We start from the raw sequence: 17,929 nt of genomic DNA, 5'->3' as shown, positions 1-17,929 counted from the left end.
TATCATACCCGTGCTCCCATATAGTTGGATCATAATTTAAACTTGATTTTTAATTAATCGTAATTGTTTCTATTATTATGGATGTGTAAACAGTCTTGCAGGGCCAAGTTTTACACCATGATTATAGTCTCTTTCTTGTTTATATTTTGTTTGTCTCAATTTTTCATTTGCTTTATTTTCATTATACCTGTTGGGATTCTTTCTACATCCTCCAGAAGCCTTTTAAATTTTCAAATAATCAAACCTGTCAAATAATTTATCTTTTTTTTTTTTTCCTGAAGATCTCTCTTTATCTTCTTGTTCCTCTTTAGCACACTGTTCAGCTATTATCCCACTGCTGCCATTTGTAGAGTTCAATTTAATTCTATTTTATACTGGATGTTTTATCTCCTGGGTCATGTGTCACCCTCTGATTTATTATATTTTAATGGATCATATTTTCTAGTAGCTTTTAAAGAAAGAATACACTGGAAGTAAATATTTTGAGATAGTCATGCATGAAAATTCTGCCCATATATTTGATTGATAATTAGACCAAGTATAAAAATGTATGTTGAAAACATTTTTCATTCAGAATGTCAAAGCAGTTGGTCCATGGTCTTTGGGTCCAGGCCTGGAGTCTAACGCTTGTATGAAGACTACCCTCTACCTCCCCAGAGGACTTTAACATTTTTTCTTCATTTTTAGCGTTCTTAAATTTCAGAATAATGTGCATATATTTTCTTTAATTGTTCCGGCCATTCAGTGGGCTCTTTAAATCTGGAAGCTCATGGCTTTTAGTTCTGGGAAATTTTATTGCATTTCTTTGATAACTTTTTCCCCCTACATTTTCTCATTTTCTTAGTAGAATTTTGGATCTTCCAAACTGATCCTCCTCTAATTTTATCACTTTTCTCCTATAATTCTACCTCTGTTTTTTTCTTCCTTTTTTTTTTTTTGGAGGGGGTGATTTCCTTAATTTTATCTTCCAGTCATTGACTAGGTATTTATTTTAAATTTCTAAAAGCTGTTTCTTGTTCTCTATTCCCCACCCCCAACTCACCCCCCCCAACCCTTTAAAAAAGTATATTCTTTCTTTACATCATAGGAGATAGAAGTTTTTCCCTCACTTGTGTAAAGTGAGCTCAAGGGTGGGCAGTCCAGGGTTGAGGCCACGTGATCAGGATCAGGGATCCAAACTCCCATCTTGCCTTCCTGTCCCCCTCGTGCCTGTCTTCCATCCTTTCAGATGCCTCACGGTCCTTAATAGCAGCTGCAGAAAGGAAGGCTACCTCCCAGTTTCACACACCACGGTGGGCAGAACTCAATCATGTGGCCAAACCTAGCTAAAATAGAGGCTGGAAAACATAGGCTAATTTATTTGTCTGCAACAGTCCCATGTAGAAATGAAGAGGAAGAGGGGAATGGATGTTGAGACCTTGAGTTGAACCTACTTCAAAATTCAAATCTCTAGGCGGCCTTAAAAAAAAAAAAAAATCAGTCTCCTAGAATTCTTCCAGTTGGGCGGTGGTGGGAGCATGTTTATCCTGGCATTTGGCAGGACAGCTTCCAACACAGAGTGTAAGGCTTCCTTTATATCAGTGGTTGAAGCATTTTCTTAAAGGGCCACATAGTAAACATTTTAGGCTTTGTGGGCCAGTCTCTGTCACGACTCTTCAACTCTATCATTGTAGTTGGAAAGCCACCACAGATAGTATGTAAACAGATGGCTGTGTTCAACAAAACTTTATGAAAACAGGTAGCTGGCTCATGGGCCCAATTTTGCCAATGTCTGCTTTATATCAATGTGTTACACATACCATTTATGAAAGTTTTAGTGCCCAAATAGCAACAGTATATGATTCTTTGCTTTTTTCCCCACTTAACCCTTAATACAGTGATAGACCTGGACCCAGTGGAGCAAAAAGACCGAAGACAGTTTCTGTTCGCCATGCTGACTGGACAAGATCCTGAGCAAGGACAGTAAGCATCTGCTTCCCACTTTGAAAGACAGGAGATGGAGACGTCACACAGGAATTTAGGAGTTTGAGTTTGGCTTTGTGGTGATATGGAATATTTTAATAACTTCTTTCATATTAATATACTCCTAATGAATTTCCCATCTACTTGAGTCTAATTTATGTTTGTGACTAACTACCTGATAAATTATATCATCTCACAGGATTAGTTCATTTCTCACCCATGCCAGCCCCTGATAAGCACTTTTTTTTTTTTTTTTTTTGAGGCAGCAATTTACTTGAATACTTAGTGCCCCCTACGGAAAGGACAAAACGCCTTGACACTCTAGGATAATTTGATTCATTTCTCTCAAACATAGTACCATACCATTGCTAGCTTACCGAATATTATGCCTTTATAATAGCAATTTTATTTTTGACTTAAAAATGATTTCTCTACAGAAATACTTTGAAGTAAATTCTGGGTCTGCTCTAAGTTTTAGGAAAGCCAATTGTCATTATTCATATAATCTGAGAAGCCCTCCTTTTAGAGGTTCCAGATGAAATGCATGGGATATATATATATATAGACTAAAAAATTTCTCATTTAGCTGAATTTTGAAAATCAAATTTAAGTGGACATCTGGGTTTTCTTTTGTTTTTGGCAAAATCAGGCAACCCTACCTCCTTTTCGTGTGTGTGGGTAAGAAGTAGTATGGGACTGGTGTTCTAATCCATTACTTTTCTAACAGCCCAATAAATTTATTTAATTTGCATTTACTTTGTCTCCGGTTAGTCCTAAGAAGGACTGAAAAAGGAGCCAGTTGAAATAAACCGTGAATCTGACTTCAGTATCACGGTGGACTTAAACAGATATAAGCTTACTGGTAACTTTTGGAAATGGAAAGAGATTTGGTTGTTTCTCTTTTGCGTTAATGTTAAATTTAGCTTTTTTCTCCTCTCAGCATTCCTACAACTCTCTCTTCCTTTATTCCTTTACAGTGGTAATCTTTTTCTTTTCTGTGATCTTCTACTCAATTTGATTTCAATTGATTTTACCTTTGATTTTCTTTTTGCCTGTATGATATAGCAGATAGAACATTGCCTTTGTAATCACACAGACTTGGTTCTGAATCCTGACTCTTCCACTTACTAGCTCTGTGATGTTTGACGTATTATTTAATTTGAAGGCTCCGGTGAGGATGATCCTGAAATAACATAGTTTACCTAAAGCACTTGCTATTGTGCACGAGATGCGGTGATGTGAGCTACCATACATTTCCTGGGAAAATGGGTGGAGGAGTCAGTATTATCCCTTTGCTTTGTTGAAGTTCTCACTACGGATACAGAAACATAATCACAAACGAATATTGCTTAATGACTGTGAATGCGTCACTTTCAGGATTTCTTCTTTTCAGCTTAATCGCGTTTAGCTGCGATTTAAAACGCTTGAATTTTTGGTGCTATTCTTGCTCCCTTAGCACTTTCTATTAGCCACCAATGTTAGCTTTTAAAAAATTAATAGGAATATGAAATGTCCAGAATAGGCAAATCCAGAGAGACAGAAAGTAGATTAGTGGTCACCAGGACTGAGGGAGAGAAGGGTGGGGAGTGACTGCTTAATGGGTATAGATTTCTTTTTGTGGTGATGAACGTGATCTGAAATTAGATAGTGGTGATGGTGGCACAACATTGTGATTATACTAAGAAACACTGAATTGTACACCTTACAATGGTTAAAATAGTAAGTTTATGTTATGTAAACTTTACCTCAAAAAATTTAATAGGTATCAGTTTCTGGAATTCAATATCATTCTTTGCTAGACTAAGTCAAGGTAATAATAGTCAGCCTTCTGTTATCTGCAGGTTCCCCCCACATCCGTGGATTCAACTAATGGTGGATGAAAAATATTTGAAAAAACAATTCTAGGAAGTTCCAAAAAGCAAAATTTAACTTTGCCATGTACCGGCAACTATTTATGTAACATTTACATTGTATTTACAACTATTTACATAGCATTTACACTGTATTAGGTATTATAAGTAATCTAGAGGTGATTTAAAGTATATTCTAGATGCAAATCCTACACCATTTTATATAAGGGACTTGAGCATCGGTGGATTCTGGTATGAGGTGGATCCTGTAATTGCTGTTAACTGCTCACTGCTTAGGAGGAACTGTGCTGTGTTCTTTACAGTATCATCTTCCAAGACTTACAACTCTAAGGAATACACCTTTTATATTCATTTTGCAATTCTGTATTCCTTCCGTTTCCTTTACTCTGCTCAGGCTTGGCATAACACTTTTATTTAGAAGTGTAAAACCTCTTCTAACTTCCACAATCTTGGTTTTTGTTCAACACCTCCACTGCCCATTTCAAATCTTTCAGCAAAACTGTAAACCATCTTAAAAGGAATTATATCTCAATAGTTGAGACAACTTGATCAACTACTTTACCTCAAGTCTTAGTTCCTTCCAGACCTGTTACTTTAAATTAAAACGATTTCTCAGTCTTTTGCTGTTGTAGTCTTGTAAAATGGGAGGAAAGGGATTCAGGGAATACAATGTATAATTCATGGTTACTTTTATCTTTTTTTTTAATTATTATTTTTTTAAGCCTAAGGGTATCAGCAGTACTGAGTTAAATGGATTTTTTTCCCCCTTTAGTTTAAAGTTTACAGTGGTAAGTGACCCTATGGATGAGGAAAAGAAAGAATGTCAAGAAGTAGGCTACGCATATCTGGAACTGTGGCAGATCCTGGAATCGGGAAGAGACATCCAAGAGCAAGAGCTAGACAGTGAGTGATACGTTTCTGTGCTCCTCAGTTCCACTTATGTCTAAGGAAATCATCCTAATAGTGAATACATTTTGTTTTACCTTTAATACATAATTACCACTACAAAGTTGATGAGACAATCTGGATTGAAATCCCTACAGCTATATTTATTTCTAGATCAAGTATGAATGTAATCAGTTGTGTACCTTAGCCCACATACCTCCTGACAACTAGAATCTATTATGAATCTCCAGTGTTTGAGACATGGAAATTTTGAAAAGACACATTGTTTTGATTTCATTCAAATTTAAACATCAGACTTTCTCGCCACCCTTATTGACCGTGTTCTGAAAACTGTGTACCTTGTTTCTTTCCTCTTACCCACCCAGAATGGTCATGCTTGATTCTAACCTCTTCACTCCCAACATTTCAATCATAAAATCCTATTAATTTTACCTCTTAAGTGTTCTGAATCTGTCCCCACCTCCTCTGTTAAACTTCAGAACCCTTTTTTCTCTCCTGAATTACTCACTCAACAGCCTCATGACTACCTTCCCTGATCTACTTGTGCCCCCTTGGAATATATTCCCCGAAGAATGGACCCACTTTTCTAGAACCCAATTAAAAAACTAATTTCTAACCCCTTCAGTTAAAACCACATTCCTTACAAGACAAATGGCTTGTTGTGCTCTGGCTCCTGCTTATCAGTACAGCTTCATTTCTGCCATTTCTTAACAGTTTTCCAAACTTGTCCTCCTATCTTGGCACATGCTGTACGTGCTTAGAATATCTTTTACTTTTTGAAGACTAATGGATTGTCTCCAGAAAGCCTTTTCCGATTCTGCATTCTGGATTGGTGCCACTTCTATGTGTTCCCAAAGCGCCTAGAGTTTTCATCACAGCTCCTACCATACTATACTGTAATGACTGTGTGTTTTCCATCGTCTTCCACCAGATTGAGTCCCACTAAAATATGAGGTATAACTTTATTTAGTATCCCCAGCACTTAATGTGGAAAATACCAGGTATTTAAGTGTTTGTTTTTCAATGAATGACACTGCTGTCTGACATGTTTCTTTTTCCTTTCCCAACAGTTGTTAGCCCTGAAGATCAGGCTACCCCCATAGGAAGGCTGAAGGTGTCCCTTCAAGCTGCTGCCGCCCTCCATGCTATTTACAAGGAGATGACTGAAGATGTGTTTCTGTGATGGGCAAGTGCTATTCCATTCTAAACCCTGAGGGAACCATAGTAAAAAGTCTCTTATAAAGCAACTTGTTCTACCATGAATTTGGTTTACTATGATGTCTCAAGCTAATGATGAAAGCTTAGAATGATGAAAGTTTCTTTCTAAGATATTAGCTGGATTAAGGGAATTATTCTCTAATGGCTTGGTACTTTTCCAGGCGAGAAGCAGGCTTGCTTTCAGGAACTGCAAAAGAACTGTCACAGAAGGTGAATTTACAAAAACAAAACAACAACAACAACAAAAAAAAAAAACCACAGTTTATTATCTCTTAGTTCTTCCAAAATTGAAAATATCAAGTCCTACTGCTAAGGAGAAAATAACAAACAAACAAACAAAATCCGAGACCCCTCCCCCCCTCTTCTCTTAAAGTCACAGAACACAGAAGGAACTGCAGTGGGACAGGTGGGTGCAGAGAGAACCAGGAGGGAGAGGATGGCAAGATAAACTCCCCAAATACTTAAAAAGCTGTTCAACAGAAATTGTGATAAATACAGGACAATGCGAGACAAGTAAAAACAAGGAGCAGCAGTGACGAGAGGCTGTGTTGTAGATGTGGCCTCTCTTCCTCTTCTCTTTTCTCGTCAGGGTATTCTAGGCCCAAGGCACGACTTACCCCTTCCAGATCTAAATGTTGACTCCTTCGAGCCTCCTTCTAGATTTTCACTAGAAGCAGTACATGAGACACAGCCATTTTTCCTCATATATCAGAAAAAAAAAAACAGTGGTAATTCTGCTTCTACCATTGTACCATGTGTGAATTTGTAAAGAAGATGAAACCAAGCCAGGGAGTATCACTGCTTCTTATGTCTTCCAAGGCAGCAGAAATACCTCAGAATCTGCATGAGGCAAGAAAGCAGGAGAACTCAGATGGAGGTACCAGCCTGATCAGACTCACTAGCTCAAGTTGTATGGTTTACACCATTAGCAAATTCCAAGAACCTTTTCTTGAGTACTGCAAAGATGGAACTTAAAGAGATGTGAGGAAGATCATGGCAGTAGGGTAGGATGGAGGATTGAATCTGCTGGTCAAGAACCATGGTACAGGTAGTTAAGGGGCACCTTGTACCAATGTCTTGGAAATACGGCTTTGAGACATCAAAGAATAAGATGTCAGAAGCCAACGATGTCCTGGCAGAAGGTGACAGGAAGAGAGAGGAACGAAACGGTATTTATTAACAGCGGAAGCCTCTGCCCTTCTTCAAGAACACCTCCTCCCTTGCCATCTGGATGGGGCCATTGGCACGTGTCCTGGTGGGCCTGGAATTCCCCAAGTAGATTGGTCCACACAAATGGCCCCCTAAACCCATAAACACAAATGGCAAAACTTCAAAAGAAAAAAAGGAAAAATACAGTTTCTATGTCATGTAAAATTTTCAGGGATTGGCTGAAGGAAGAATGGAGCTGAGGGCCAAAGTTCCGAAGTTACTTCCTCTTTTTCTTGGGAGGCGCAGAGCTGTGTCTGGAACCTCGGTTAGAGCCTCGGCCTGAACTGTGCACAGATGCCTTCCTCTTCCGGCTCATACTGCGACTCTGTTCCTCTTCCTCCTCATAGCGACTTTCACGGTCGGCTAAACAGAAGAACGTGGCACTAGTTAGCTAGACGTTAGCTTTAGGTATCTAACACTGTTGGACACAGCATGAAATAATACAGAGAAGGTACTTTGGAGTCAGTTTTAATCTTTACTCAGCTGCTTACTAGTTGTGTAATCTTGGGCAAGTACTTAACCTTTCTGAGCCTTGGTTTATTTATAAAATGGAAAACTGTTTTAGGATTAAAGGTAATCTATGCAAAGGACTTATCACAATGCTTGGGATACAGTACAGTACTTTCCTTTTCAACTTATTTACATTTGGCATTTGGTTTCAGAGTAATTAAAACTAGTACTACAAAAACATTCCTAACCTGGAAGAGGCCCAGAAAGCTAGACTATTATAGGACTTAGATTTGGAGACCAAACAGCCTAATTTTGGAGCCTTACAAGACTATCATGGCTAAGGGCCCACCGGGGGGGTTGAGCAGATGAAAAAAGCATCCAAGTCGGCAGAGTTGTGCCACCTGGAGAGCACGGACACACTCCAGACCTCATTTTCTTCTCTGGTCAATGAAGTTGTAGCTGTGGCTCCACGTCAGTTTTATATTGTTCTTATGTTACTCTTATTTGGCAAAAAATATTGAAACCTGTGCCTCAAAAAAATAAAAAAACAACACCAAATCTACCTTTTCGGGCTTCTTCCTCCAGTTCATCCCAATCCTTTCCACTCTCTTCTTCACTGCCCAATGATTCCTTGGAATAATCTGCAATAACATTGATTAAGCATTATTTATTAGACAGGAATGGAAAATGGAATGATAAAATTCTTCCCTTCTAAAGCCTCCAGAAATGACATTAGGTTAAGAAGTCATGAACACTTTTTCCTACGAAGACTAACCTGATTCTTCAGCTTCTGATGAATAATCTTCATCACTGTCCTCCTCCTCTTCTTCATAGTCATCCTCTGAAGGATTAAAAGTCTCATCTTCGATTTCAGACTCAGAATCCCCTTCCTCAGCATCACTCCCCTGGTGAATTAGAGCATAATACTGTACACTGGGTGTTTTCCTTTTTTTTTTTAAACACTTACTTTATTAACTTAATGAATTAATTCAACCCACTTAGCACACCAGCATTATTTCTATCTTACATGAAAAAATGAAACAAAAACACCCAAACCCCTGAGTGACCAAGAGATACAAAGACTTAATTAAAATTAATATAAGGTACAATCACTAGATACCCTAAATATCTCATTCATATTTCTTAGAGTCACTTCATCCTTCTTTACCCAGGAAAATTAACCACAGACATACTCTTGGTAATAATGCACTATACAGAGGTAGGAGGGCAATTTTTTTGAAAACAATTTTTGCAAGATTACCTGAAGAATTTTCTCCCAATACTAAGAAATTCTTTGAAGGAACCGTTTTTGTAATCTCAAATCTTGTCAGTGGCTACCGATGCCCAATTAATTTATCATTTACCTGTAAAACTAACTTGGAGAAACAACAATACCAAGTTGTATTCAGAGCTTCTCCCGTTTGATCTGGTCCCTTACATACTACTTATATGGCATTCTCCTAACCGCCCAAATGATAATGGGCAACACTATGTACCAGAAAAGAAACCCCACACTCACGCACCTCACCCTCAGGTTCCAGAAAAGACCAGCCACCTTGTTCAAAGAAGCCCTCAGGGTCATCAACAATGGTCTTCATAATTTTAGTCCAGTTGAGGGACTGTACTCCTTCTGTGTACTTTAGGTCACAAGAACTGGGAAAAATAACATTATAAAGTCAACATCAATCCTCTATACTTTGTGAGAACATCCCGTGTCATCTTGGTCATTAACATCTCTAAAGAGCAGATACCCTTTGCATACTTGGGAGCAGGTATTCTTTGCGCTGTGCCACCACATCGTACCCAAACATCTGATGTTTGGTCTCCCAGAGCACTAGCCCTCACGAGAGAGCACCTTTTTTTAGTATTTAAAGTGCCTTGTGTTAAGAAATGCTCTAAAAAAAAAAAAAAAAAAAAAGAAATGCTCTAATGACATTTATTCACGTCTACTGAGGAGCACAGAATCAAAGTGGGTGGGAAAGAAGAGAAAAGAAAACCAAAAAACAATAATAGTAAGGACCACAACAAGAAACCTTCAGCATAAAACCTGTCTGAAAGACTAGCATCAAGCCATTATGGGCACAATCATAAACACTGAAACTTCTGCTTCTAGCCATGATGGGAGTGCCAAGGACTAGATTTACGTTTGCACCTTAAACAACCAGAAAACCAAACAAAATATGGAGCAACACTTTTCAAACATTGCATAAAAAGCAGCACAGGACTAAAAAATCCCTGTGGAACTACACAATGGAATGAACAGCATCAGGAATGGTAAATATGTGAGTAAATATAAAAGACTTTCCCCTACTCATTTTGTAAATTAAAGGATAGCTGTTTAGAAGCTAAAATAATAACAATAAATTGTGGAATTCACAGTATATTAGAAGTAAAATGGATGATTAATAATAGCAGAAAGGATAGAAGTAGAGAAATGGAAGCATAACAACCTTCTAACAGACATGGTATATTATCTGAATGCAGACTGTGATAAGTTAAAGATGTATATGTAAACCTTACAGTAATCATTATAAAAGTAAAACAAAGATTTGCAGAGCTAATCAGCGAACTAGGAAGATAATCATAAAGAATCATAAAATTAATCTAGGGACAACTCCTGGCGATCCAGTGGTTAAGACTTCACCTTCCAATGCAGGAGGTACAGGTTCCATCCCTGGTCAGGGAGCTAAGACCCCACGTGCCGTGCAGCCAAAAAACCAAAACATAAAACAGAAGCAATACTGTAACAAGTTCAATAAAGACTTTAAAATTGGTCCACATCAAAAAAATCTTTTAAAAAAATCATAAAATTAATCTAAAAGAAGGCATAAAAAGAGAAGAAAAGCAACAAGAACAGATGGGAAAACAAATAGCAAGATGGTACATTTACTGGTGGTCCAGTGGTTAAGAATCCACCTTCCAATGCAGGGGATGCAGGTTCGATCCCTGGTCAGGGAACTAAGATCCCACATGCTGTGGAGCAACTAAGCCAGTGCACTGCAACTACTGAGGCTGCATGCCACAACTACTGAGCCCATGCACCACAACTAAAGAGAAGCCCACGTGCTGCAACAAAAGTCCCGCATGCTGCAACGAAGATGCTGCAATGAAGATCCGGAGTGCAGCAACTAAGACCCAAAGCAGGTAGGTAGGTAGGTAGGTAGATAAATTGACCTTCTTTAAAAAAAAAAAAAAGAAAAAAAAAGAAAAAAAAAAAAGATGGCAGATTTAAACCCAGCCATGCTAATAATTATATTAAATGTAAATGGCCTGTTTTTAGCAATCCCATTAAAAGATAGACATTCTCAGAATGGATTAAAAAAAGTAAGACCCAAATATATGGTGTCTCCAAGTAAATCACTTTAAGTATAAACTAATGTAAGTTAAAAGTATAAGGACAGAAAAAAAGACACACCATACAAACTCTAACCAAAATAAAGCTAGAAGTCTATAGTAATATCACACTGCGTAGATTTCAAAACAAGGAATGTTACCAGAAATAAGACATTTCATAATAATGGGGAAAAAAAAATCAAAAAAAAATTGATAAACCTCTAACCAGACTAACAAAAAGAGGAAATTATCAATATTAGGAATGAAAGGGGATATATGATTGCACAAATACTAGAATTGATAAACTTAGACAAAATAAACCAGTTGGTTGAAAGATACAAGTTGATTCTAGAATTTATGTAGAATAGCCAAAATAATAATAGCCAACTTTGAAAAGGAGCTAGGTGGGAAGACTTACACTACCTGATTTCAGGATTTACTATAAAGCTACAATATTCACGACAGTACAGTATCAGTATAAGGACACATAAACCAATGGAACAGAATACAATACAGAATTAGACCCTCTCCTACATATTCTTTTTTTTTTTTTCAAACAAAAGGTGCCAAGGTAAATCAATGGGTAAGGGATAACCTTTCCAACAAATGATAACTAGAATAACTGGCTACATATATGCAAAGTATGAATCTTGATTCTTACACCACAGTAAAAAAAAAAAAAATCTCAAAATGGATCACAGACCTAAATATAAGACCTAAATCTATGGAACTCTAGAAGAGAATAGAAAATTTTTATGACTTTGGGTTAGGCAAAATTTATTAGATAAGACATAAAGAGCAGAAATTATAAGAGAAAAAAGTTGATCAAACATATTTCATGAAAAATTTACACTTTCGGTCTTTAAAAGACATCTTAAGAAAATGAGAAGGCATAGAAACTACTGGAAGAAAATATATGCAAACCCTCTATTCGATGAGGGACTTATATCCAGCCTAAAAAATTCTTAAAACTCAGTAATAAGACAAGCAATGTGATTTTTAACATGGGCAAAAAACATGAATATACTTTATTAAAAGTACAGAATGACACATAAGCATAAAATGCTAAAAATCATCAGTAATCTTGGAAATGCAAGCTGAAACCACAATGAGACAGCCACCCACCACAATGGCTAATACGGAAAAGACTGACAACATCAGGTATTGGTGAGGATGTGGAGCGACTATAACTCTCACATGCTGCAGGTTTTCCAGCCACTCTGGCAAAGGATTTGGTAGCTTCTCATCAAGTTAAACATACACTTAACCATAAAACATGAGACACAGCAATCCCACTCTTAGGTCATTTATCCAAGAGAAATGAAAACATATGTCTATACAAAGACCTGTACATAACACTTATAGCAGCTATTCATAAGACCCCCAATGGGAAACAACCCAAACAGCTATTAACTGGTAGATGGGTAAATAAAGTATGGACTCTCCATACAGTGGAATACTATTCAGTAATAAAAAGGAATATAGTAACGATGTGCAGAACAACCTGAATCAATTTCAAGAGCATTATGCCAAGTGAAGGATGAAAGATACAAAAGATTACATACTTGTACAATTCCATTTATGTGAAATTCTAGATGAAGCAAAATACATAGTGGCAGAAACCAGTGACGGCTGAAGGGAGGGGAATGACTATTATAAAGGGGTATGAGGAACTTCTGTGAGCAAGGGAAATATTCTATATCCTGATTATGATGGTAGATACAAGACTGTACACGTTTGTCGAAACACATCAAATCATATACTTAAATTGAAGAATTTTATTACATGTAAATTGTACCTCAATAAAGCTGATTTTAAAAAGTCATACAAACTTAATAAATATTTGTGATACCATATCACTTACCTGCATATGTTTCTTAGGAAAATCCTCATATTAACTATAAATTTGTATCTTTCTCACAGTCTATTTCTAAGCTCTCTCAACCCATTTCTTAAGAGGAGATTTATATTTATAGTGCCTCCCCTTCACAGGTAAGTGGAGGGGGAAGGAGGGCAGAGCAATCTACACTCATGGCTACACATGCCTCACCCTTTACCTATGTAGTGATGTCTCCCTTTTTATCGGGGTTCCGGTACTTCTATGAGGAATTCTTTTAGCTGAAGTGTCAGTATATGAATGTCAAAGGCTAAAATAAAAATATATTCTCTCATCTTTTAGTAAAAATAGAGAACTAGAAAGAAATATCCCCCACTTTTTGTAAATAAATTATTACACACGTGTATGGATCTTTTTATATACCCATCAAGTAGAATCAAAAAAGATCTTAGATTTTGATTTTCCTATATCCATAAACTACTGTTGGGTATTCAGGAAAAAGTGGCTCTATGTCTAACAGATCCCAAATTTTCGAGTCCTGGTTGATAACAACCCAAAGGCAGTTTCACTAAGTACACCAGCAGATTTTATGTATGACATACCACACTCATATTCTATGGTACAATGTTCATGGGCTAAGTGGGAGATTGCTGGCAGGTCTACTTACTTCAACCATTCCTTGATGGGGTCAAGAGAGGCAACAGGAATGGCATTGATCATTGTCACTTTCTTGCTGTAGTCCTTGTAGACGATTACCATGTCAAAGTTCTTCAGGTGAAACTGGACTCGCTCAAAGTGAATCAGCTCCACTTCATCCAACGTCACCACAAAAGGTGGCTGTCAGGAAAGAACAGGATTATTTTCATAAAAATACTTCCCACAAAGCACTAGCATTTTCAAACACCTTCAGGATCTAAAAATCACTACACAAAGGATAACTAAACTGTTTTTTTGTTTGTTTTGGGCGGCAAAGACTAAATACAAGATACCAAGAAGCCCCAGTGAAAGGATCTGCAAGATCAAAATCTTTCCTCAAGGAGAATACATTTAAGGAAATTATATAAAGAAACTATCTTTAAAAACTAAAGAGACTTTTAAAGAATCATTTGTTCAGTAAGTTTTATACCTAAGATAAGTATCAAAACTGAAAATCCGAAGAAATAAGGACCTAGTTTTCAAAATGTCTACCCTCTTGCTTTCTTTTCTCTCTAACACTTGTTTTCCTAAAAAGAGGTCAGAAATACTCACCCACTCTGTAGCATTTACCAGCGCACTACTAGTGGGCTGGAGGAGGCAGGTACTCCTATAGGGAGCGCCATTGAATCTGAAAGACAGCAAGAAACTCACCTAAGATGGGGCTCATTGCAAGAGAAACTGCTGCTGCCACAACAGGCTTCTTTCCTTTTCCCATTCCAAACACAACTCCAGCATGCTTGCTGGAAACTCATTTCCAGAGGGAGCCTCTCAGTCTTAGCCATTCACCCCAGCCCTTAAACATTTCCAAGAAGGAATGGATGTCCATAGGAAAAAGGACATGATATGTCATGTTAAATTATTATTAAAGGAAGAATAACTAATTTTTCTAAAGGCCGAAAAGAGGAGGAGATACATTACCCCAAGTCCCTAAAAGGCACTTCAAATTCCAGTTCCTCCTTAGTTAGAGCCTCTACTTTCTCAATGAAATTTTTAAAGGCTGTTTTCAGTTTGTGCCTCATTTCTCGTTCCATCTGCAGAAGAAAAAATTACGAATTAACTACAATTATCACTTTACTTATTTATAGTAATCCCTTCAAAAGCATGAAGTGCTTTTGTAGTCCTTAATTCTGATAACTATGATACTAGCACAGATACTTTATTACAGGTCACCATAACATTAACTGTAGAGCTGAGCCTGCAACTTAAGTCTAATCCATAAGCCATAGCACTACACCACGCTAGCAGATACTTGAGAAAGTTCTGCAGATAGTTTCAGGTGTTGTTTATAAAATATAACAATTACTGAACTCAGATCTGGACTGCATCCTACCTCACTCCCCTGCAAAACCAAATTTCACCTGCTCAGCATAGAGGTCATCTCGGTCATGCATATGCTGATGTTTCCCCAAGTCTGTGGTGATCTCCCCCACTTCTGTGTAGAACTGCACATCTGTGTGCCGCTTCTTCCCAAACATGATGGCATTCTGAGGGCACAAAGCGGAAAGAACAAGAAAGAAGTCAGAAGACTTCTTCCACAAAGAAGTCTACACAACAGACAAGCAAGATAACAACAAAACATGAAAATATTAAAACATCTACACTGGAAACCACAGCATTTATGTAAAAACAGTTAAACCATCCCTGGTGTCATCATCAATAATGACATCTGGGAATATGAAAGAGTATAAATTTTTAAAAGATTATGTTGGTAATAAATTGTCTAAAGCAAAAATTTTCAGAAACAGGAATTTGGAGAAGACCTTAGACGTTTCGGAGGTCATTATATATCACACCAAAGGAACAAACACACTTAGCACCTTCTAGATGTCAGGCACTGTGGACTTTATAAGCATTATTTGATTCAATCCTCCTGAAGATCTTATGCCATAGGTGATATTTTTCATCACTATTTCAAGGGAAAGAGGGAGATAGAAAGATCTTGCCTAAGAGCTCACAGCTAGCTGATAAAAAGATATACCTTGAGGTGAAAGTGCAAGACAATAATCATTTCCCCATCACACGGCTGAAACAAAGCATGCTTGATGTTATTGTATAGAATATCCACTTTGTCTCCTCGGACAGACGTGAAGCGAAAACCTGGTGGGGGGGAAGAAAGGAAGCAGCTAAGTATCAAGGAACATCATCAGGTTAGGCCAGAAGGTACTGAATCTTTTCTGGCTGATTTGAACAGGGTCAGAGGAAATGCCAATAAGGTACAGAGCTTTCCTTTCCTTCTGGCCACACAGCGATGTCAAAGTAGATTCCTCCAAGCACTTCCTTGTCCTACTATATTATCTGATCTGTCATTCCTACAAATGTGCCCCTGAAGACAAAGCCCAGGCACATGAGACATCATCCATACCATTGACATGGGCCTCCAGTGAGCCTTGCATCCTCTTTTGGGCAATATTCGGGCGAATGTACAGATCTTTCAGTTTGGGATTACTCCGGTTTAGATTGATCACCAGTGAGTCTTGTTTCACAATGCCCTAAACAGAATGAAAATCAATGTGAATTTTCACGGATCTTTGCATGTCCCCAAAACCCACATGTGTCCTTTTGCACGAAGGTGCTTTGTTGGTGTTCAGGTTCACCTCTTTCTCTTTTTCTTCTGCTTCCCGAGTCTTGTAACGCTTCTGCACTTCTTTTATAATTCGGAAAGCATTCTGAAGGTTCAAGGCTGGTACTGTCTGTTCTCCAGGTGCCTTCATATTTGAAGCTCGGTATGTACTGCAGAAAAGGGGAAGCACTTATGTGAGTTTCTTTATTATGCCAGGTAACCTGAACCCATTATTATGTTTTATAACTGGTTTAATTATCTTTTAGGAGAAAAAGGTACTACTGACTGATGAAACAATGTCTGGAAAACTGAAAAAGCCTCCCTTTCTTCTCTCTTAAACAGAGAATATTATAAATGACTAATCCACTGGGTGGGGGAAACACACATATATTTCAAATCCAGCATAAACTTCCCCAAATTATCCTATTCCACCTCAAGAATGAATAGACTCCAATGTGGCACACATTTGAGATTTTATCACCAAATATGTATATAGTGAGGATAAAATATCTTCACGAGGATTTAAATTAGGTTCCATCCTCAAAACAGTACAAAGTTAGCAAGGTGAACCTAATCAAGTGCCACCGAGGAAGGTGCTGCCATTCACTAGAATGGGGGAGAACACAGCACAGAGAACGAAATGTTTCTGAGGGTAGCACTTCTGCCAACAGGCATTTGGGGATGGTTGTTTTCCTGGGAACTCACATTTCCTTGACAAAAGTGGCTTCTGGGTTAGGAAAGATGTTGCCCTCATTCCTGCCCAGAGCACTGCCTGGGCAATAGAAGTTGATTCGCAAGTAAGTATAATCTCCTTCCACAGACATACTTATATTCTGTTCAAAGAAAGGAAAAGCATTAGCAAAATAAACAGATTTCTTTCCTAGATAAAGATCAGTAGCTATAGAGATGCTAAAATTAAGTTAGTAGTTACAAGCTGCTAAACCTAGCTTGTAATCCTTAATCTAAAACTAATAAACTACATATTTAGCCTATTTTTTTATATGACCAAATGTGTTTCCAAAAGAATCACTGAGTTCTCAAAGTTCTTTCTCTGTGCCACATTTATGAAAAAAGGTTAAAAAATTCTCAAAGTTCAAAGAGAAACAGGCAAATTATGTTTCTAGACTAGATCATTTAACTTTCTCCAAAGTGCAAACTGGAAAGGAAGAAAAATGACAGCAGGAGATTAGGGATGGGGGAAAGTCAGTAATGCGGGAAAGGTAGCGTCAGAAGGAGCAGAATGTGAGAGAGAATGCAGACAAGACAGTCATCTATGATAAGCAGGAGAGTCATCTATTTTAAGACACTGTTTGGATGGAGCTTGATTCAAAGTTAGTACCTTTATTGTGGCAATGTGAAAAGGCGTCGCAATGCCAAACACAGGCATTATTACAGTCTCGTATTTCTTATCAATATAGATCTTCATTTCCCGAATATGTGGTTCCTTAGGCATCAAAGATGGGTTTTTATAGGACACATTAGATTTACGAGCTCTGGAGTGGGAATAAGATGTTTTTGAGAAATTTCTGCACAACACATATAACCCTAAAACAATCTTACTACTCCATGCAAACTCTTACTTCTGAATCTGCTGTTCCCCTTTCTGTTCAGTCAGTCGCCTCTTTGCTTCCTCATTGAGTTGAGCTGCCAGTTCTTTTTGATGTGCTCTTCGCTTTTCTTCTGCAGTCATCTCATTCTGGAGAAGCAAAAACCCAAGTTATCAAAACCTGTGAACCATCAAAGTAATACAGTAAACTTAATACAGTAAACTTACCCGTGTTCTTTCTGTAAGTAATGCTGCTCGGGAACCTCTTCCCAACAGGTCCTCAGCCTCATCTTTCTCCTCTTCCTCTTCTTCCTCATCCTCATTCTATGGGGGAAAAAAAA

General features: G+C 37.8%; 2 protein-coding genes across 3 annotated transcripts in view; one reads left to right on the top strand and one right to left on the bottom strand.

The window, feature by feature from the left end:
• The window catches only part of RPGRIP1 (RPGR interacting protein 1), an 82,381-nt gene extending 76,432 nt beyond the window's left edge, over positions 1 to 5,949 (top strand). Inside the window, 3 exon segments of the mRNA XM_060168213.1 lie at positions 1,878 to 1,962; positions 4,606 to 4,736; positions 5,810 to 5,949. Of these exon segments, the coding sequence (XP_060024196.1) occupies positions 1,878 to 1,962; positions 4,606 to 4,736; positions 5,810 to 5,922 (329 nt within the window). The 3' untranslated portion in view covers positions 5,923 to 5,949.
• Positions 5,950 to 6,203: 254 nt separating this feature from the next.
• The window catches only part of SUPT16H (SPT16 homolog, facilitates chromatin remodeling subunit), a 31,667-nt gene continuing 19,941 nt past the window's right edge, over positions 6,204 to 17,929 (bottom strand). For both annotated transcript variants that reach the window (XM_060146306.1, XM_060146310.1), the window contains 15 exons: positions 17,817 to 17,912; positions 17,623 to 17,738; positions 17,382 to 17,535; positions 16,748 to 16,875; positions 16,077 to 16,212; positions 15,845 to 15,971; positions 15,461 to 15,579; positions 14,841 to 14,966; positions 14,401 to 14,513; positions 14,035 to 14,110; positions 13,454 to 13,623; positions 9,140 to 9,269; positions 8,392 to 8,521; positions 8,180 to 8,257; positions 6,204 to 7,529 (listed from right to left, as the gene is read on the bottom strand). In XM_060146306.1, the coding sequence (XP_060002289.1) occupies positions 7,384 to 7,529; positions 8,180 to 8,257; positions 8,392 to 8,521; positions 9,140 to 9,269; positions 13,454 to 13,623; positions 14,035 to 14,110; positions 14,401 to 14,513; positions 14,841 to 14,966; positions 15,461 to 15,579; positions 15,845 to 15,971; positions 16,077 to 16,212; positions 16,748 to 16,875; positions 17,382 to 17,535; positions 17,623 to 17,738; positions 17,817 to 17,912 (1,845 nt within the window). In that variant the 3' untranslated portion in view covers positions 6,204 to 7,383. The remainder of the gene's footprint in view (positions 7,530 to 8,179; positions 8,258 to 8,391; positions 8,522 to 9,139; positions 9,270 to 13,453; positions 13,624 to 14,034; positions 14,111 to 14,400; positions 14,514 to 14,840; positions 14,967 to 15,460; positions 15,580 to 15,844; positions 15,972 to 16,076; positions 16,213 to 16,747; positions 16,876 to 17,381; positions 17,536 to 17,622; positions 17,739 to 17,816; positions 17,913 to 17,929) is intronic.

The sequence above is a fragment of the Lagenorhynchus albirostris genome, chromosome 1 (assembly GCF_949774975.1).
Source record: "Lagenorhynchus albirostris chromosome 1, mLagAlb1.1, whole genome shotgun sequence".
NCBI classification, from domain to species: domain Eukaryota; kingdom Metazoa; phylum Chordata; class Mammalia; order Artiodactyla; family Delphinidae; genus Lagenorhynchus; species Lagenorhynchus albirostris.
The sequence above is the reverse complement of the archived record's forward strand: the minus strand, read 5'-3'. Positions and strand labels throughout refer to the sequence as shown.